General features: G+C 42.7%; 1 protein-coding gene across 2 annotated transcripts in view; it reads right to left on the reverse strand.

Moving 5' to 3' along the window:
* The window catches only part of IL17RB (interleukin 17 receptor B), a 159165-nt gene that overhangs the window by 34450 nt on the left and 103303 nt on the right, over positions 1 to 21412 (reverse strand). For both annotated transcript variants that reach the window (XR_015300081.1, XM_086939140.1), the window contains exons 6-8: positions 12526 to 12573; positions 9157 to 9329; positions 4456 to 4521 (exon numbers count right to left, since the gene is read on the reverse strand). Coding sequence is in view for 1 of the 2 variants with exons in the window: in XM_086939140.1 (XP_086795266.1) it covers positions 4456 to 4521; positions 9157 to 9329; positions 12526 to 12573 (287 nt within the window). In the remaining variant the exon portion in view is untranslated. The remainder of the gene's footprint in view (positions 1 to 4455; positions 4522 to 9156; positions 9330 to 12525; positions 12574 to 21412) is intronic.

Below are 21412 nucleotides of genomic sequence, written 5' to 3' on the forward strand. Positions count from 1 at the left end.
GCAGGGTTTCAGTACGTCCGGGGGCCAGCTGCAAAGATTCCCAAACGAGATCCAAACAAGAGCGATTTGAAGCAGCTGCCAGCAGTTGACGAAGGGGTCCGTTACGGAGGCAAATCAACCTCCGTTATTACATGAACAAAGGGTTACTCCCCAGCCTGCTCTGCGTTCGCAGACACCGCCTCCACGCCAACAAGGAAGAGGACCGGACCAGCCAATTCAGCAAGATGGTATTTATTAAAAGATTTAAAACAGAACCAGCGACGCGTTTCGGGCGAACAGCCCTTGATCACGCTGCAACATGTTTATAATCAATTATGCTCTTTTATACGTGTATGCAGTGATAGAGACGCCACCCCCTGGTGACGCCCACCATAATCATGTGATAAGTAGTAAACAGTGACAACGCACTTTCGCTGATACATAGTTGCCATTGCTGAATGGAATACATAAAGTCATAACTGGTTAAATCCAGAAAGCCATCCCAATACATAGACATATATTCAATTATAATTTCAACACATTTCTATATATATATATATATAAAACCTATAATTTATATACATATTTTACAGTATTATTTACAACTAGTAGGTGCGAGGAGCCGGGAATCATGGTATCCTGACTCGTGGCCCACCGAGCCTATGCATGAGAGGCGGGAACGATCAGTGGGGGCCTGCGGGAGTCACGGGACACCATTCTCACATGGAACCAGCCACCGTATCAGCAAACACCCTTTCTCCCCGAGTCATGTAACACCACCAAGTTACCCCCGTGCATTGCTTCCAACCCAGGTGAACTGTGGGAGATGTAGTCAGGATTCCAAGACTACAGAAGGCGTGCATAAAAACAACAAGGGGCGGAGCTCTCCAATCAATGAGGGAGCAGGAGGAGACACTTTATGTGGAGAGGTTATGGTGGTACCTGTGTGGAGGCATCTGACGAGGCGAAAGGTCGCCGAAATGCATAATGCCCAGTGTCCACATTAAAGGCTCTCAAAAGGATTCCCCCGTGTGTGGCCTCTCACTTCTTCGTAGTGAAGGTGTGTTTTGGATATATATATATATATATATATATATATATATATATATATATATATATATATATATATATATATATATAAAACCTATAATTTATATACATAATTTACAGTATTATTTACAACTAGTTGTTGCAAGTTAATTTTAAAACGTACGTTATTATTTGAAATTTAATGCATTCAAAAAATATTTTGCTTTATTGTTTTATATTTATAAGGCCTAGATAGATTTCAATATAACTGATTTAACTTATTCTAAGCTTTTGATGACAGGACTGAGAACTTACCTGTAGGAAGAAAAAAAAAAGCACAAGCACTTTTTACATTTGTGTAAACACTGCCAGAAGGTGGTGGCATTCTATGAACAAAGATTTAAATTAATTTACAATAATAAGTGCAGAAAATTGTATTTTTGTGAAGGTAACAGAGTGCTGTACCTATTTTTCTGTCTCCTGGCCTCTGTGTGCAGTTGTTCTCTTTTAAAAGAATGCCATTTGTGTTGCACCTGTTTAAATGACTGTACCTGCTGAAATTAAATTGGTACAGCTATGTAGCAGTAGCAAGATACTGGTAGAGGGAGTCCCTGTCCCATTAGATTGCTAGGAGTAAAGAATTATGTCATATATTTGGCTGAGGAACATGACTGCAAGCTACTGGGAAGGCACATTTATTCTTCTGTGTGTGCACCACGCATCCTCAGGCCTATATTTTTGTATACAAAATTATTGGGCTGGCACTGAAGGCATGTGTTTGAGAGACACGAGTGCCCCAGTGTTTGGACTAAATATCGAGTTAAAAATATCAAGAGACAGAAATATCGGAAAATACATATTGTGACACAAATATATTGATGCACAAATATTGTTGACAAGAATATCGTTTTTGAAAGTAAGTAATATAATTTTGAAAAATAATGATGCTTTTAATATGTTTGAATATTATAGTGATTAAAAATATCATGCTTTAATTATTTGAATGTGTTTTATTTGATATATATATTTATTGTGTTACTATTGTTTATGTAAATGTTGGTCATTTTTCTTAAACTATAGCTTGTAATTTCTAGAGATTAAGAATTCGTTATTTAATTTTTATTAGTAATTTATAGTGTTGTGGGTTGTTTGGTTAATAGGGGTTTGGGGTGACAAGTTAATTAGAAAATGATTATGAATGAGTTAGTAAAAATGTATACAATTAAAAGATTGATATTTATTATGTAAATTAAGTAATATTAATTTCTTTTCATTATATGTTGTTTATGGACATAGTGTGGGAAGGTAAATTAGTAAAAATTAATAATAAGTTGTTATTTGTTAATTATTTGATTAATTTTTACTTATATAATTTATGGAATATTTATTTATTTTACTTGTATTTTAGTTGCAAGCTGCTTGGTTTGTAGTGGTCTCGGATGGGAAGATAATCAAGTCATAATTAACAATTTTTTATAAACTGTTCAAGTCAAGTCAAGAGCAACTTTACTTCTGTTCATAGTACCATAAAAGTTTAACAATAAGATTTATAACAATTTATAAAAAACAGTCACAATAAAAGAGAGTACAAATTTCATAAGATTCCAGTGATTTAACCTTTTCGCCGTGGCGGAAATTCCGCTGGGGTGAAGCCGAATCCGACACGCGCACAGATCCGACGGCCCCTGGCCGTCCGACGCACACGCCCTTCATGATGTCGGACGCATCAAAAAGGCTAGAATCCTTTGTGTACAATAATCAATGTAAACAACATGATACCAGTCATTATGAGGATCTTTTACTCGTAATGATTCCTAATAGCCATAGAGACTTTTATAAAATTGGACAACGCAGTACAAATATTCGCGATAGCCAAAGTATGCGAAAAATGTAAACCATCAATATATGTATAGGGGCGAATCTTCCTTAATAATGGAATTAAAAATCTACTTCTCGACATTTTATATGAAGTGCAGAAAAGGACAAAGTGCATAGGGCTTTGATTCGAAAAGTTATCACACGGACAAAGCATGAGATTTTCGGCAAACCCTCTTTGGTGTGAGAATGTCAACAAAAAGTGCACAGTGCATAAAATAAAATCTAGTTAGGGAAAATCTAATCGGCATATTAGTAGAGAAAGTTAAATAATATTGCACTGGGGCAGGGAACCACTGTATTAAGCCCATCTCACCATGCTGTGCATCGCGCATCTTTACCCTAGTATGGTACGCCTCCTTAATGATAAGCTTGGCTTTTCGCGTGATACTTTTAAGATTATCATAAAAATGCCCCAGGCCTGTCTTATGGTATTTTTCCCTCAGATAATGAAGCCAAAGTATCATTAAAGCATTGCCCAAATTTGGACAGTCTTTAATTACTTGTCTTGAAAACGTTAGGTCTTCTGAGCTTGCCCATAAAATTAAGGGGGCACTGCCTATGCTTGTGCCCTAATTTGCATGCGAACGAAATAGCGCTTTCACAACCCTACTTGTCTGTTGGGCTCTAGCGATTAGAAGTGATCCCCAATCATCTGGTTATAAATAAAGTTAAAAGTAACTAACTTTTCAATTCTCTTGCCCTGTACAACAAAGGTTTTGTTTTTTGTAGGCTTCGAGCCGCCTACCATTACACAGGATTTAATAAAATGAACTTTTAAATCAAGGAAAAACATAAAAATGGTAAAAGCATCAAGAGATTTATGCAGGCTATTTGTGGTCCTTGCCATTAGGACTGTGTCATCTGCATATGATAATAAAGGGACACATTTATTGCTGATTTGGGGAAAATCGAGCTCCCTACCAAATAAAAAAGCCTCCAGTCCATTTGTGTAAATTAAAGAACTGGAATGGGGCTAGGATACACCCTCGGCAAATGTTACCCCACCAAAATCCAACGTTTTCCATACTGTAGTCCTACTAATAAAATTAACCCATCTGAAGTACAGCACTTTCCCTACTGCTGCTCAGAATGGAGTAGGTATCGTAAATTTTACCCAACTTAAGTCCAACACTTTTCCTACTGTTGTGCTGTTTGCGGTGGGATTAGTAAATTCAACCCCTCTGAAGTCCATTGATTTCCCTGCTGTTGTACAGACTGGACTGCGAACAGTAAATTTTACCTCTCCGAAGTCCAACACTTTCTCTACTGTTGTGCTGTCTGGAGTGGGAATAGAAATTGTCACCCATTCGAAGTCAAACACTTTCTCTACTGTTGCTTAGACAGGAGTGAGAATAGTAAATTTGCCCCTTTGAAGTCCAATGCTTTCCCTACTGTTGCACTGACTGGAGTCCGAATAGTGAATGTAATGCTTCCAAATTCCACACTTTCCTATTGTTCCATAAACTACTTTGGGAATAGTATATTGGGCACACACAAAGACATGCACACAGTTTTTGACTGGACTAATTTAGATTACTTTAAAAGAGGTAAATAGATATGTAAACTTACCACTACAACAGCATATACAAGTTCAGTAGTGCCACTTATCAACAGGGATGTTCTTGATTTGTTATTCTGAGATACAATACAAATTATACAGCATATTAAAATCAATTAGATTAACTCTTTAAGCCATCTAAAAACACACATTAAGAAACACATACATTTATTAGAGTCGCAAAAGCGTCTCTGTAGTAAGAAACTGTTGACAGGGAAAGTATTTTCTTGATCACTAATAACTTCAGAAACATGCGCATAATCTTCCAAAAACATCTATAGTAATTAATCCTTCACAAATTAGGCCTACATTTACTAAGGGCTGTATAGGAGCTCGTGCTGCACTGCACAAGCCTTTTTAATGATAATTAAATCTATTGAATGTAACTGTATCGCTACACTCCAAGTATGCACTCTCACAAAATGCTAGAAAATAACCCCCTCGTTGATGATTTAAACAAGAGGGTGAAAAGTTGTAAGGTGGGTTTTGAAAAGAAAATAGCAGAACTGCTTCATATCTACTAGGATCTGGCATTGTTTTCCTCACTTCCTGCTCTGGTGCACATTTTTCTGCTATGCGTCAGCACACACACTTATGTCATAGTTCGAAGGTGTGTGCATTCTGTAAGGAGTCGTTTTTGCATTGGAAGAGGACCCTTACAAAAACTATCTTTAACAATTTTCCACTCTGTATGTGTTCTGAATGAAAACATTTCTCCTCAATGCACCTGCCTTGAGGAAGTGTAGGATTTTGGTGCAAATCCCCATCTATGATTGTTTGTAGATAGAGATTTGCATCAAAACCCATGGATGGTTGCATGTGAATGACCATGCACTACCCATGGAAAACTCACTTGGTGCATTGTAAACAAAACAGTTCATTGCAGAATTTTGAGTTATTTTGGGAAACAATTCAAATCCTGATTTACTTTAGATAGTAAAGCCCAACATAACTCTTTGCATAAGATTTGCATTACAAAGGTAACAATAACCTGGCGCAAAGAGTTAGTAAATATGGTCCCTAATTTGGGAAATGAGGGCCTGATGTACAAAACAGTTTTATGTCCAAATAACTGTTTGCAATCTTAAAAGTAATATTTTATATTAATAAACACTATTTTAGGAGTCAGTAAATTATTGCTGACTCCTAAAATGGGTTTGCAACACTGTAAGGTATTGCTTTTTGGAAAGAGTGCTTTGCAACTTCCCCATCGAAATAGCGATTTCTTCAGAAGGTGTGTACATTTTTTGCAACCACAACTAGGCTGTAAAACATTGAAAATGTACTAACTCCCAAGTTGTGCTGTTAATCGATTAACAAAATGGAAGGGGTACTGTAGAACCCATTTTCCCTTTGTAAAGTAAACTAAAATGTTGTTGTGGAAAGGCAGTGCTCCAGGGTACCTCTGTCAACTTTCAAACAAATGTTTTCGAAAAAGTAAACTTTTTTTTAATTAAAACAGCTCCGTTTGCATTATGGAAAACTGGCTACATAAAAAAAGTTCATGTTATTTAAATGCAATCACAGACATGGGAGCATTCTGTTCCAACAGGCAACCCCCCCTTTGATTGCTTCCAAGTACAGTAAGTAACAATTTGTGACCTTTCTCATTTATATTCATGAGGTAGTTCAGATTACAATTTACTTCGAATTTAGTGGACTAATCTATAAGTATGTGGCCGTTCCACAAAATTTCTAGTCACCGTCTGTGACTAGTATTTTGTAACCAGTGTTTTGTACATCAGGCTCGACATTTATTAATGGAAACTCAAATCTGATTGGCTGAAAAATATTTTCTTTCCTGATCACCTTATGGTTTACAAACTGTCTCTGCTGGTTCACAAAATTGACACATATGACTGACTGAGAAGGCTTTACATTATTTCTCTGGCCGCTGTTAACAGGTTTACTAATCAACGAACCCAAATCATGAACTTCAGTCATAAAAATATTGATGAAATCATGTTTGGCCAAGGTGCACCCATTCCAACTCTACGTGAAAGGATGATAAACCATGACAGGTGGAGTCATATTTCTGCACATTACTCACCTTTGACACTTCTCTAGGCAACAGACTCGATCCAGATTATTTTACAATAGTAGCTCCCAGACAGTGGCAGATGGTGCTATTGTAGCTCCATCTGAGGACCTCACGTGCCCACCCGCAGGGATGATGTCAGTAGATTGTTTTCAGAAGTAGTGAGATTAGCATTGCAGGCATTGCCCAGTCTTGGTTTAAATCCTTTCTGCAGAATCAGTTTCCAAATAAATAATTATCTCCTTTTTTGTCTGCTACTTCCAGTTAACCTGTGTAGTCTCCCATTGGTAATCTTTGTTTACCCTTACCTTTTCAATATCTTTGTTGATCCCACGGATAAGCTCTTCCATTCTTGTTGGTTTGGGTTCCCTCTATATGTCTACGGCACCCTACTGAACCTCCATGAAACCTTACTGCTTCTTCAAAGGAGGAGCTGCACTTCCTTGGCAGAAGTGTTCCCCCTCTACTTCGGCAGAATAGATTAAGGGCCATTGGCGCAAGCTAAAAACTGATACAAAATTAAGGTTTTGGTGATGGGTAGTGCAGGCAGTATCCGGTGTGATTTCTACTGGATCCCTACCACTGATGTACGTGAATGTAAACAAAAACTGACAAACCACATTGGAGGAAACAAAATCATGAAAAAACTTTTTTAATGAAGGACAAGTTTAAGGAAATGATAATAAATTGGAAATTAATGGAAATTTATTATAAAGGAAAGTGGGGGTAGTGAGAAGTTTTAAAGGTCAGGGGCAGGTGATGTTTAGGGATGAGGAGGGGTCAGAGATGGGTAAAGTTCGGGCATAGAAAGAAGTTTTTAGGGTTCAGAAATGGGTGGATTTTAGGGCTGGTGACGTTTTTTAAGGCTCAGAGATGGGTAGAGTACAGGAGTGGGGCAGAGATTTTACGGTTCAGGAATGGATGGGGTTTAGTGGTGAAGAGGTGTTTAAGGGTCATGGATGGTTGGAATTTATGGGGCGGAAGAATTTTAAGGTTCAGGAATGGATGGAGTATAGAGGGGTGAAGGGTTTTAAGGGTTTGGGGAAGGGTGGAGTAGAAGTAGAAAGGGTTTCTTTGGATCAGGCATTAGTGTACTTTAGGGGTGGCGAGTATTTTTTCGGGGTCAGGGATGGGAGGTGTTTAAGGGTACTAAGGCTCTTTGTTGGCATTCAGGTATGGGTGAAGTTAGGGGTCAGGGATAGGTGTAGTTTAGAAGCAGTTAGGGGTTTTTAGAGTTCACCGATGGGTGGAAAGGGTGGAGTTTAGATGATCCCGACAGGTTGGCTGTGGAAATCGTAATCCCGAATGGAGGCGGTGACGAAGCAGCCACTGCCGTCAGGATTACGATGTCCCTTACCAACAACCTTTTCATGGCTGTCGGAAAGGGACTTTGGGGGCCCCAAAAGGGGCAGCATCTCTATTGGGCCTCAGCACAGTGGCCCTGGGGTAACACACACCCACACACCCCCATGCACTGTGTGCCATGCACCTAATGGGGCATTACAAAAGTTCCATAGATGCGCACAAAGTGCTCCTTTACACTGCTGCTGGTGCTGCAGCCCTTTTCCTGGGCTGCAGCACAAGCCGCCATTTTAAAGAGCACTTTCCAACCACCAGTAGGGCGGTCCCCTGACCCCTATCGAAATGAGGGCCTATATTTTAGTCTCACATCATCTTGCACAGTTACTTTGGCTGTCGATTAAAAACAAATGTTATTCAAGGAACTATTTAGCTATCACAAGGCCATTTATTGGATTTCTCTCTTCTGCATTAGAAATGTAATTACTCTCCATGTTCCTTTGCCAAATTGCGCTCAGCTACAGCATGCATGTTTACTCCCCCTAGGCTTGTTAAAATGAGATTGGGCAGACACTGTTTCCCCTAAGACCAGTTAGCACCAGCTGGGAGCTCTTGCTATAAAAATGTTTACCTAGTCTGGCACCTGGAAGAAGTGTCAAGGATTTGAAAACTGGGTAGATAGGGCGACAAAGAAAATGAGCCCCTTGGATCTGATGACAATGACAGGTTTGTGTAATCACCTTCTGATTCCTTGAATGGTAAATCTATGGATTTCTTCTATTCATTGAAAGGTTTGTGAACATATCTTGTGGACTCTGGCTGTAGGTTCACTGGGCACATTGCTTGGCTGAATGACACTCATTGCACACAGAGCCTGCAAAATGTAGCTAAAGATATACTATCAGGCTCAAGCGGTACAGGTGCTGTGCCAATGGAAATGCCTGATCCCAGAGCCTGCACGTTATGGTCTTCGACCATGGCAGTGGGCTATGGAATGAGGATGGGCGTGTTCAAAGGATTGGTCCAAAGCCATACCCTGCCCCAAAACCAGCTTTGCTTGGCACAAGGTCACAGCCTACCAATAATACATGGTCTTGCCTGAGTGTATCACTGCCCATGCCCAGTGTGTCCTAGCACCACTAGGACTGAGTGTAAGATTTATCAAAAGGCCACAGCATGTGCTAGACCCATCTGACAGTTAAAAACAGGATTGCATCTTCACAACTGCATTCCACTGAGGATGTCATTGGTGATGAGATATGTAATTTTACGAGTGTTGTCGCTGATGATGTCATTTGGAATGTCATCTATGACATTATTTGTGAGGTCATGAGCAGTACTTGGAAGAGGAGTTATATATGTACATTTTCAGTACCTCAGTAACACTATAGAGATCAATCATTTTACAGCTGGCACTTGGCAACGTTGACGGCGATGAACATCTGTGCAGCTGGATCACATGTTCTGTTCCAGGACCGTGTAGTGTAAAATTCACTTCCACATTCTTCTCTAAGATGCAGGCAGTAATATTTGGATTCCAGAGATTTCCTGTGCAAAATATTGTAAAACAATAATGAACGGGTTTATGCATGCCCTCAGTCTTAATTTGCAGTGTTCTAAATAATATACATTTCAATATGAGCACACTGACATGACACAGCACAACATGTTGTGCAAATTATTTATTATGCTTACCCGAGTTTGGGCCTACTTTAATTATATTCAGATTCCCAAGAATTAAGGGTCTTATTTACAAGGAATTAATGCAGCAGAACCGATCCGCAAGCTATTTGGCTGCGCCGCATTGCGTTAATTCCGAAGCAAAGGGATGCGGCATATCTACAATGATATGACGGATCCCTTTGCTGTCCCATGATCTGGTGCACAATTAGCTGCCATACGCGGACGTGAACACCCTTGCATCAAGGTAAGGGTGCCTGCATCAAAAAACGATCACAAGAGGTAGTCTCCTCTTTCTATGTGTGCTGCAGCATGCAGCACACATAGAAAGAGTAAAAAAACGAGGAGAATTTTGAACATTTCCATACGATTTCTCGTAAATCTGGAAATGCGACAGAAGCCAAGGGTGTTGCATGGGAACATCCACAGCAAAACATTCATGGCACGCCCATTTCACGCAAAGTGTTGCATGTAAAGGGCCATATTTACAAGGACACGAAAAGCCCCGCATGGTGGCTTTACGTGTCATTGTAAATATGGCTCACTGGGTTGCGCCGCCGGTACATCACAAAAAGTGACACACTTGCCATGCAAAGCCCCTTGGGCATTATTTACAAGGAATTAACGCAGCGCGGTGCAGCAAGCCATGTCGCTGCACCGCTCTGTGTTGATTCCGAAACAAAGGGATGCACCACATCTACAATGATATGACGGATCCCTTTGCTCTCCTCTGTGATGGCACACAATTAGCTGCCATCTACCCTCTAGGACACTCTAACTGGCATTTCTATCACCACTAATCTAAACCCAAACCTGGATGAGTGAACTTTACAAGAGCAGACTATAACTCATTTTAATTAAGCCCAGGAGCGGAAATGTTAAAACACCTTAAGCAATGTGGCTCCTAAATGGTAAATGTAACCAGTAAATTCAATGAATCTCACAGGATTAACACCACAAATTGTCTCTCCCTGTAAACAAGCATTGGGAAAGCCCAAAAATCCTACCTATTTTTTTTAGCCTCGTTTTTAACTTGGCTGAAAGTAAAAAAAAAAACACAAGGGGGGGAGCAAACGGGGTTCGGGAAAAAAAGATAACATGGACAACGGGGGAGAGGCGGGAGCAAAGGGGATGCTGACAACAGAAGGGGGGTGGGAGCAAAGTGAACTAACGCGAAAGTAAGTGGGAGGAAAGTAAAAGACGACAGGAAATTACTAAAAAAAGCTGAAGCAAAAGAAACCAGTAAACAGGTCGCCATTCACGGAACCGCTTCCTAACCCCCTGCTGCTTCAGCCTGAGAACAAAATGGGATTTCTTAGGAACTAGACATCACTTGACCAGACTGGCGTCAAACTGAAGGTTGTTTCCTAGCATCACACTAAAGGATGTTTCCGCTTGGACACTGCAAGTGTTTGTTTTCAAGGCCGGGGACACTGAGACGATGAAGTAGTCACAAAACGAAAGAGATATCGACCTACAGCGTAACTAAACTGTAGTTGGTCGGTGCTGCTACCCACAAAACGGAAGTGACACCCTCCATATACTGTTTACTACATGTCTTGAAGACAGCGCATGCGCTGTCTAAGCTCAACCTAAACACTGTTTTTTCTGGACCAAGAGCTCCTTTTCTATATTTATTGTGTGTGTAAAAATGTGCGCGTATTCTGTAACACTTTGCCTCATTATTTAACATAGAAGGGTTTTGTTTTCATTAGATAGCAAGTTATAAGAAGATGAAGTTGACAACGAGAAGCGCGGTGATGAGCAAGTAGGCGAGTTCTCATGGAGGTGGAGGAGAGGAATGACCAAGTTCGAACAAAGTTTTAACTATTGATGTGGGAAAGGTGGTGCGTCTGATTATGTGCTGATGATGACCTGCTAAATTAGCAAAGTCGAAACGCCGTTGACGCCTTCCTTTGCAAAAAATCAAGAGGAAGCATATGTTGTGTTTTGTTTTTGTCATCTGACAAACTTGTTTTTGTATTTTCTCCTCTGAAATTGTTCTTTGTTTACACTTAAGTTTGTATTCCCTCAATTATATATGTTTGTGTAACTTTCTGAGCACCAATGTATTACTGTGTAGTTGTGTATTTTATATTTGTTTATTGACAAAAAATACTTGATATACGTTTGTGAGTACACGGTTATTCACTATTCTGTTCTTTAAATGGACTATTATATGTTATAATTGTTATTCTTTCTTATTATTTCCTGACCCATTGTTGCACTTATATTGTTTACTGGCCCCTTGTTTGGGTTACAGGGCTGCCCCTGTTTGTTGCAGTCATAGTTATATTAGACAAACATGAATTAATTCACAGGACCAACTGGTCCTTTTTAGAGAAAACAATTCCATGGTCCCAAAAGGAGCGGAAATTATCTACAGGACAATGTATGAAACTGACATTATATGTGTTTCTGGAGTCGCAGAAATAAGGTGACTGCACCCAAAAAAATAAAAAATTACATAGTTTAGATCAATCAAAAATTGCTAAATTGCATTCATTGGATTCCCGTACATTAATTGCATTTGACCGCTATAGAGTGATGTTGTAGCAGAAACACCATATCAGCATATTTGTTTTCAGCTTGCTCCGCCTGGTATTAACCCCTTCCAGGCTATTGACGGAACCATTCCGTCATGGCTCGCGGGTGAGCTGTGCTCATGACGTAACGGTTCCGTCACGGCCCGCCCGCCGCGCCTGCGCGGCGCGTTCAATTGAGCTGGCGGGGTTGTGACGGAACCGTTCCGTCATGAGCACAGCTCACCCGCGAGCCGTGACGGAACGGTTCTGTCACCCGCGGAGCTCACCCGCGCGCCCCCCCGCTACCGTTAGCGCTGCGGTGGAATAGCCACCGCAGCGAAAGAGTTAATTTCACTCAGATAAATGTGAAAAAGGACCCCGAAATGGTATGTTATGCCCCAAATGTGTGTGCAAAGTAATAATCCTTCACTCGTAGTAGTGCATTACTGTATCAATAGCTCTACCACTGATTTAGCGATGTCCTAACAAGTGTAAAAACTGCAATGTTTGCTAACATCTCAAAGACAATTTCTGCTTACCTGGTGACATGCAGCTGTCTGAATACATCATTACGGCGTCCGTACATCCTGAAAGTGTAAACCATTGAAAACTAAATTTAATAGCTTATGGACATGCGGTATGCTTCTATAATTACATTTAAATGTTATCATAAGGCAGCGACGAGACAAGAAATCAAACAGTATTCGGAAATATTTCATGTAAGCAATTCAAATATTTCTCTCCCTTCAGTTTGCAGATTTAGCAATGCCTGCTTGACAATTAGCAAACAGTGACTCAAAACATACTATGAATTGTTATTTGTATAGCGCACACTATACACCTGAATTGCTTCTATTTGCTAGAGAGAATATAGCAATAATATGCAAGGGTTAAGAAGTATGAAACCCTAACGTAATACATTTCAATACTTGCCTTTTTGAGATCCACATTAGTGCATAGGTTAAAGTATAGCGCATAAAGAGAGGTGCATGCAAAATAAACATATATCGAGAGAGAGAGAACCTTAATAGTGTCAGGGTTAGAAGAGGTGTGTTTTCACTGTGTTCACAATCACAGTGTCTTTGAAAAGCATGACAAGGGCACTGCAGATTTCTAGGGGGAGTTTTTTCCAGAGGTGAAGGGCAAGTCGCTTCTAGTCTTGTTTCTGAATCTTAGTACGACTAAAGGGCTTTCATCTGCAGAGTGGAGAGAAGATTGTTTTACTTTTTATACATTCTTTTTTTACCTGAAGGTATTATTATATATCGGGTTTCATCTATGATCGTTGTTATGTCTTGGGATATTTGACCAGCAATGCTTGCCGAAAAAACATAGGGGCATATTACCAAGCAATAGCGATAATTATCGCCATTGCTTGGTTAGCGGTACAAAATTATCGCTGCGCTGCGGCGATTTTTATCGCAGCTAAACCTTGGTATTACCAAGGTTTATCGCAAATGCGATAAAAATCGGCCGCAAGGCATGAATATCGCTGAAAAGTCAGCGATATTCATGCATAACCGAGCTAAAGCTCTTAACCATGTTATCCACCTCCCATTGGATAACATGGCTAAGAACTGCTATGGGCAGGTGTTAGCTTTTGGAGATATTCGCGCTTAGCGCGAATATCTCCAAAAGTTGGTAATAGGAGATAGCGATGTTAGCGACTGTTTCCAGTCGCTAACATCTTGGCACACCCACTTTGCATGTCATTAGTGATAAATATCACTGACATGCAAAGTGGGGCCCAAGCTGGTCGCTATCTCCTACTAGCTGTCGCTAACTGGTGTTAGCGACAGCTAGGTAATAGGGAGATAATTTTATCTCCGCTTTCTTGGCTTTTAAAGCCAAAAAAGCAGAGATAACCCCCCTTGATAATATGCCCCATAATTATTCCTTCTCTTTCAAATGGGGGCATATTACAAGCCCCTAATGCCACTGGTGCGTCACTGTTTCTGACGCTCCAGTGGTGGTGCTCTCTACCTCATATTTGCAAGGTGGCGTTAAGCCACTTAACAGCTTGAACTCATTTTGCAAATATGCCTCTTACCGCAGCAGTCCGCTGCAGCAAAGGGGTAGGCAGTGGGTGTTGCTGTGGGCATTACCCCGCAATACCATTGCTTTTTGACGTCGCCCCCCATTTACAAGGATTGGGCAGCGCCAAAAACAAAGGCCTGGTAAAACCTAGTCTTGGGATGGCGTGCGAGGAGAAATTCATAATTTCTCCTCGTATTTTGCTCTTTCTATGTGTGCTGTGTTGTGCAGCACACATAGAAGCAGCACATCGCCTTTAAAGATTGTTGATGTGCAGGAAGGTGTACCTTCCTGCACATAAACAATTCCCCTGCAGCGCAGGCACCCTTACAACATGGCGCAAGTGTGCCTGCGCGGATGCTACACAGCTTTTTTAGTGCCATCTCTAGGGGAAACGCAAGGGTGCGCCGTATTTTTTAAATACGGTGCATCCCGGTGTTTAAAAATGTCAGAGCGCAGTGATATCAATTTTGGAGGAACACCGCTCCCCGCCATTTTTTGCAAATATCCCCTTGAAAGTGTCATTTGCACCAGTGAATATGAGCAGGTTGAATACAATGTCTTAGTCAGACCCGATGAAGATGCCAGCTCCTTTTAGGTATGGCTTTACTTATTTGATGGGGTGAAGTCTATTGGAGGTCAATGGGCTTTGTGACACCAAAACGTGGAACTGCTGGTTCTGCGATTAGTTATGCTTCAGCCCTCTGCATTAGAAAATGGATATTACCTCTTCACAGAATTCACTGAGCGAAATATGTAGGTTACATTGATTCAGCTCTGGTGAAAAACTTACGTCATCATGGCACCCATTGTGGAGTCAGCGGAGTTGCTATTTTATGTGCTGTACACAAGCACATCTAAACCATACATGACCTTTCAATTGGTTGCTCAGTGGCTGTTTAGACAACAAAGTGATAACCCCCCTCCAACCAGCCCTCACCCATTATGAAAATGTACTAAAGAAGACCCATTTGTTTGTTGGGAAAAGTGAAACAACTAATTGGGTTGGCTATCCCAGAAGATTGAATATTTAAAACAATGAATGCATTTTTTAAAGTATGTTTTTATTCTTTCTGTCTCATATTTCTCAATTATCTATCATAGAACAACAAGGCATTTGGACTAGGCCTGATATACATAGCAAAAGTATCCCTGAGTGCAATTGGACACTAGATGTTTTTGATGGATTACCTGGAGATGGGGTTTGATGGAGGATGGACGTTCAGCAATAGACCACATTACATTCATATATATATATATATAGTTCCAAAATGATCCTTCGCCACAATGCGCAGAGCTGCGGGTGCTCTGCAAAGGGGCCGGATCCTGGCCCTTTCCAAACAATTTAATCCACAGATGCAGCACACAGGTAGGGTATCACAACTTTTCTTTATTCACTCCACACTCGGACCAACGCGTTTCAGCCTAGCATAGGCTTTGTTCACGGTAAGTGAGCATACTTCTATGTCTACTATTTATCTCAGTTAGCTATTAAGAGGCCTTCTGGGACTAGTAGTACGTTAGACATAGAAGTATGCTCACTTACTGTGAACAAAGCCTATGCTAGGTTGAAACGCGTTGGTCCAAGCGTGGAGTGAATAAAGAAATGTTGTGATAATACCCTACCTGTGTGCCGCATCCTTGGATTAAAATATATATATATATATATATATATATATATATATATATATATATATATATATATATATATATATATATATATATATATATGCTAATGCTAATGCTAATTCCTAACTATAACGATTGTGAAACCTATGTTTTTTTTTTGTGAATATATATACGCACCGATGGATGGGATCGCCGCCAGCTTGGGAATGATGTTGCATGCTGGGAAATGTGGTTCACCTGCGAACACAGAGGCGACTCCACACCGTGTTTTGGAGGCAACCCACGCTACTTCAAGTGGTGGGAAGGACACACTTCTTTGATGAAGGGATTGTTAGCAGCAGTGGCGACTTACTCACCAGGGGGGCATTTTGACAAAGGAAAGTAAACCCCCGAAACGCGTTAATGCCCATGGTGTTAATTGAAAATAAAGGATTGAACGGACCTCGAGTGCTGCCTCAAGTCTTCTTCTTGTGGGGAAGACGTCTGTGGAAACATATGGCGTGGTTAGCGACGCAACTTGGAGTGTTGCTGCGCGCTAAGGCTGGCACCCCCCGCAAGTGTTAAGGGGGTCGCTACATGGAAGATCCCCTGACTGCCCCGCACGAAATCTGGAGTGGACACGGCTGCGGATGCGCAGTCCATACTTTATGGGACTACACCCTTACTTTAACGGTGTTCTCGGCGCCACGACGGATGGAAGTGCATGGGAGGGGGAGAGGACCGTAATTGACTTTTTAAATGCCCCGAAAACTAGCTACACTCCCTGCCTGCTCACACAACCCATCGGTCACTCACCAAACAAACGCACCGATGGATGGGATCGCCGCCAGCTTGGGAATGATGTTGCATGCTGGGAAATGTGGTTCACCTGCGAACACAGAGGCGACTCCACACCGTGTTTTGGAGGCAACCCACGCTACTTCAAGTGGTGGGAAGGACACACTTCTTTGATGAAGGGGTTGTTAGCAGCAGTGGCGACTTACTCACCAGGGGGGCATTTTGACAAAGGAAAGTAAACCCCCGAAACGCGTTAATGCCCATGGTGTTAATTGAAAATAAAGGATTGAACGGACCTCGAGTGCTGCCTCAAGTCTTCTTCTTGTGGGGAAGACGTCTGTGGAAACATATGGCGTGGTTAGCGACGCGACTTGGAGTGTTGCTGCGCGCTAAGGCTGGCACCCCCCGCAAGTGTTAAGGGGGTCGCTACATGGAAGATCCCCTGACTGCCCCGCACGAAATCTGGAGTGGACACGGCTGCGGATGCGCAGTCCATACTTTATGGGACTACACCCTTACTTTAACGGTGTTCTCGGCGCCACGACGGATGGAAGTGCATGGGAGGGGGAGAGGACCGTAATTGACTTTTTAAATGCCCCGAAAACTAGCTACACTCCCTGCCTGCTCACACAACCCATCGGTCACTCACCAAACAAACGCACCGATGGATGGGATCGCCGCCAGCTTGGGAATGATGTTGCATGCTGGGAAATGTGGTTCACCTGCGAACACAGAGGCGACTCCACACCGTGTTTTGGAGGCAACCCACGCTACTTCAAGTGGTGGGAAGGACACACTTCTTTGATGAAGGGATTGTTAGCAGCAGTGGCGACTTACTCACCAGGGGGGCATTTTGACAAAGGAAAGTAAACCCCCGAAACGCGTTAATGCCCATGGTGTTAATTGAAAATAAAGGATTGAACGGACCTCGAGTGCTGCCTCAAGTCTTCTTCTTGTGGGGAAGACGTCTGTGGAAACATATGGCGTGGTTAGCGACGCGACTTGGAGTGTTGCTGCGCGCTAAGGCTGGCACCCCCCGCAAGTGTTAAGGGGGTCGCTACATGGAAGATCCCCTGACTGCCCCGCACGAAATCTGGAGTGGACACGGCTGCGGATGCGCAGTCCATACTTTATGGGACTACACCCTTACTTTAACGGTGTTCTCGGCGCCACGACGGATGGAAGTGCATGGGAGGGGGAGAGGACCGTAATTGACTTTTTAAATGCCCCGAAAACTAGCTACACTCCCTGCCTGCTCACACAACCCATCGGTCACTCACCAAACAAACGCACCGATGGATGGGATCGCCGCCAGCTTGGGAATGATGTTGCATGCTGGGAAATGTGGTTCACCTGCGAACACAGAGGCGACTCCACACCGTGTTTTGGAGGCAACCCACGCTACTTCAAGTGGTGGGAAGGACACACTTCTTTGATGAAGGGATTGTTAGCAGCAGTGGCGACTTACTCACCAGGGGGGCATTTTGACAAAGGAAAGTAAACCCCCGAAACGCGTTAATGCCCATGGTGTTAATTGAAAATAAAGGATTGAACGGACCTCGAGTGCTGCCTCAAGTCTTCTTCTTGTGGGGAAGACGTCTGTGGAAACATATGGCGTGGTTAGCGACGCGACTTGGAGTGTTGCTGCGCGCTAAGGCTGGCACCCCCCGCAAGTGTTAAGGGGGTCGCTACATGGAAGATCCCCTGACTGCCCCGCACGAAATCTGGAGTGGACACGGCTGCGGATGCGCAGTCCATACTTTATGGGACTACACCCTTACTTTAACGGTGTTCTCGGCGCCACGACGGATGGAAGTGCATGGGAGGGGGAGAGGACCGTAATTGACTTTTTAAATGCCCCGAAAACTAGCTACACTCCCTGCCTGCTCACACAACCCATCGGTCACTCACCAAACAAACGCACCGATGGATGGGATCGCCGCCAGCTTGGGAATGATGTTGCATGCTGGGAAATGTGGTTCACCTGCGAACACAGAGGCGACTCCACACCGTGTTTTGGAGGCAACCCACGCTACTTCAAGTGGTGGGAAGGACACACTTCTTTGATGAAGGGATTGTTAGCAGCAGTGGCGACTTACACACCAGGGGGGCATTTTGACAAAGGAAAGTAAACCCCCGAAACGCGTTAATGCCCATGGTGTTAATTGAAAATAAAGGATTGAACGGACCTCGAGTGCTGCCTCAAGTCTTCTTCTTGTGGGGAAGACGTCTGTGGAAACATATGGCGTGGTTAGCGACGCGACTTGGAGTGTTGCTGCGCGCTAAGGCTGGCACCCCCCGCAAGTGTTAAGGGGGTCGCTACATGGAAGATCCCCTGACTGCCCCGCACGAAATCTGGAGTGGACACGGCTGCGGATGCGCAGTCCATACTTTATGGGACTACACCCTTACTTTAACGGTGTTCTCGGCGCCACGACGGATGGAAGTGCATGGGAGGGGGAGAGGACCGTAATTGACTTTTTAAATGCCCCGAAAACTAGCTACACTCCCTGCCTGCTCACACAACCCATCGGTCACTCACCAAACAAACGCACCGATGGATGGGATCGCCGCCAGCTTGGGAATGATGTTGCATGCTGGGAAATGTGGTTCACCTGCGAACACAGAGGCGACTCCACACCGTGTTTTGGAGGCAACCCACGCTACTTCAAGTGGTGGGAAGGACACACTTCTTTGATGAAGGGATTGTTAGCAGCAGTGGCGACTTACTCACCAGGGGGGCATTTTGACAAAGGAAAGTAAACCCCCGAAACGCGTTAATGCCCATGGTGTTAATTGAAAATAAAGGATTGAACGGACCTCGAGTGCTGCCTCAAGTCTTCTTCTTGTGGGGAAGACGTCTGTGGAAACATATGGCGTGGTTAGCGACGCGACTTGGAGTGTTGCTGCGCGCTAAGGCTGGCACCCCCCGCAAGTGTTAAGGGGGTCGCTACATGGAAGATCCCCTGACTGCCCCGCACGAAATCTGGAGTGGACACGGCTGCGGATGCGCAGTCCATACTTTATGGGACTACACCCTTACTTTAACGGTGTTCTCGGCGCCACAACGGATGGAAGTGCATGGGAGGGGTAGAGGACCGTAATTGACTTTTTAAATGCCCCGAAAACTAGCTACACTCCCTGCCTGCTCACACAACCCATCGGTCACTCACCAAACAAACGCACCGATGGATGGGATCGCCGCCAGCTTGGGAATGATGTTGCATGCTGGGAAATGTGGTTCACCTGCGAACACAGAGGCGACTCCACACCGTGTTTTGGAGGCAACCCACGCTACTTCAAGTGGTGGGAAGGACACAGGGGCATATTATCAAGGGGGTTTATCTCCGCTTTTTGGCTTTAAAAGCCAAGAAAGCGGAGATAAAATTATCTCCCTATTACCAAGCTGTCGCTAACACCAGTTAGTGACAGCTAATAGGAGATAGCGACCATCTTGGGCCCCGCTTTGCATGTCAGTGATATTTATCACTAATGACATGCAAAGTGGGCGTGCCAAGATGTTAGCGACTGGAAACAGTCCCTAACATCGCTATCTCCTATTACCAACTTTTGGAGATATTCGCACTAAGAGCGAATATCTCCAAAAGCTAACACCTGCCCTGAGCAGTTCTTAGCCATGTTATCCAATGGGAGGTGGATAACATGGCTAAGAGCATTTGCTCGATAATGCATGAATATCGCTGACTTTTCAGCGATATTCATGCATTGGGCCGTTTTTTATCGCATTTGCGATAAACCTTGCTAATAGCAAGGTTTATCTGCGATAAAAATCGCCGATGTGCGGCGATAATTTTTGTCTCTAAACAAGTTAGAGACAAAAATTATCGCTAGTTGTTGGTAATATGCCCCACACTTCTTTGATGAAGGGATTGTTAGCAGCAGTGGCGACTTACTCACCAGGGGGGCATTTTGACAAAGGAAAGTAAACCCCCGAAACGCGTTAATGCCCATGGTGTTAATTGAAAATAAAGGATTGAACGGACCTCGAGTGCTGCCTCAAGTCTTCTTCTTGTGGGGAAGACGTCTGTGGAAATATATATATATATATTCACAAAAAAAAAACATAGGTTTCACAATCGTTATAGTTAGGAATTAGCATTTAAAAAACCTTTGAAATTCACTGAAAAAACCATAGGTTTCACACCAGTTATAGTTAGCTGAACAGTTTACTCATACAAAACCATTGAAATTTCCACGTTATAGTTAGTTGGACTCACTATAACTCGAGCGCCCGCAATCCACTGCTGAGGATGTCATATATTACATCATTCATGACATGGTCAGTGACATCACTGATGACATCACTAATGACATCTCAAATGACATCACTGATGACATCACTGATGACATCATCCAGTGTCTTTGTGTTTCTGTAAAGTTTAAATATGTTTTACATATTGAAGAATGAGTGGATGTATAAGTATCTGAATGAAGGATTTCATGACTGACTGTATGAGTCAGTGATTAAATGTGTCTTACTGAATGCATTGGTTAGTGACTAAACTGTCTGAATGTGTGCATCAGTAGGTGTGTTGTTGTGTAAGCTGTTGCATGTGTTGATCAGTAGCTATATGATTGGCTATATGGGTTATTGATTGGTTGTCTAAGTATTTTGAATGTGAGGGTGAGTATGTGTGTGGGTGGCTGTGAGGTGTGTGACTCTGTGCATAGATGCGTGACCAGTTGATTCACTAGGTATATGGGTTCAAGAGTGCATATAGAAACAGCTGTATGGGCGGTTGACTGTGTGCATGGTTGTGTTGCTGAGTGAATGGATATATCAGGGCTACATGTCCATGTAAGTACATATATAAAACACAGTGCATGTGAGAGTTGGTATATATAAATGACTAAACATCAGAGCCTGTGATTGCGTATTTGACTGTATGGATCAATGTGTACATGTATTAGTGATTGTAAAAGAGAGTAAGTATGTGTTAGTATATGTTTGAATAAGTAAGGTTT

The sequence above is a fragment of the Lissotriton vulgaris genome, chromosome 9 (assembly GCF_964263255.1).
Source record: "Lissotriton vulgaris chromosome 9, aLisVul1.2, whole genome shotgun sequence".
Taxonomy (NCBI): Eukaryota; Metazoa; Chordata; class Amphibia; order Caudata; family Salamandridae; genus Lissotriton; species Lissotriton vulgaris.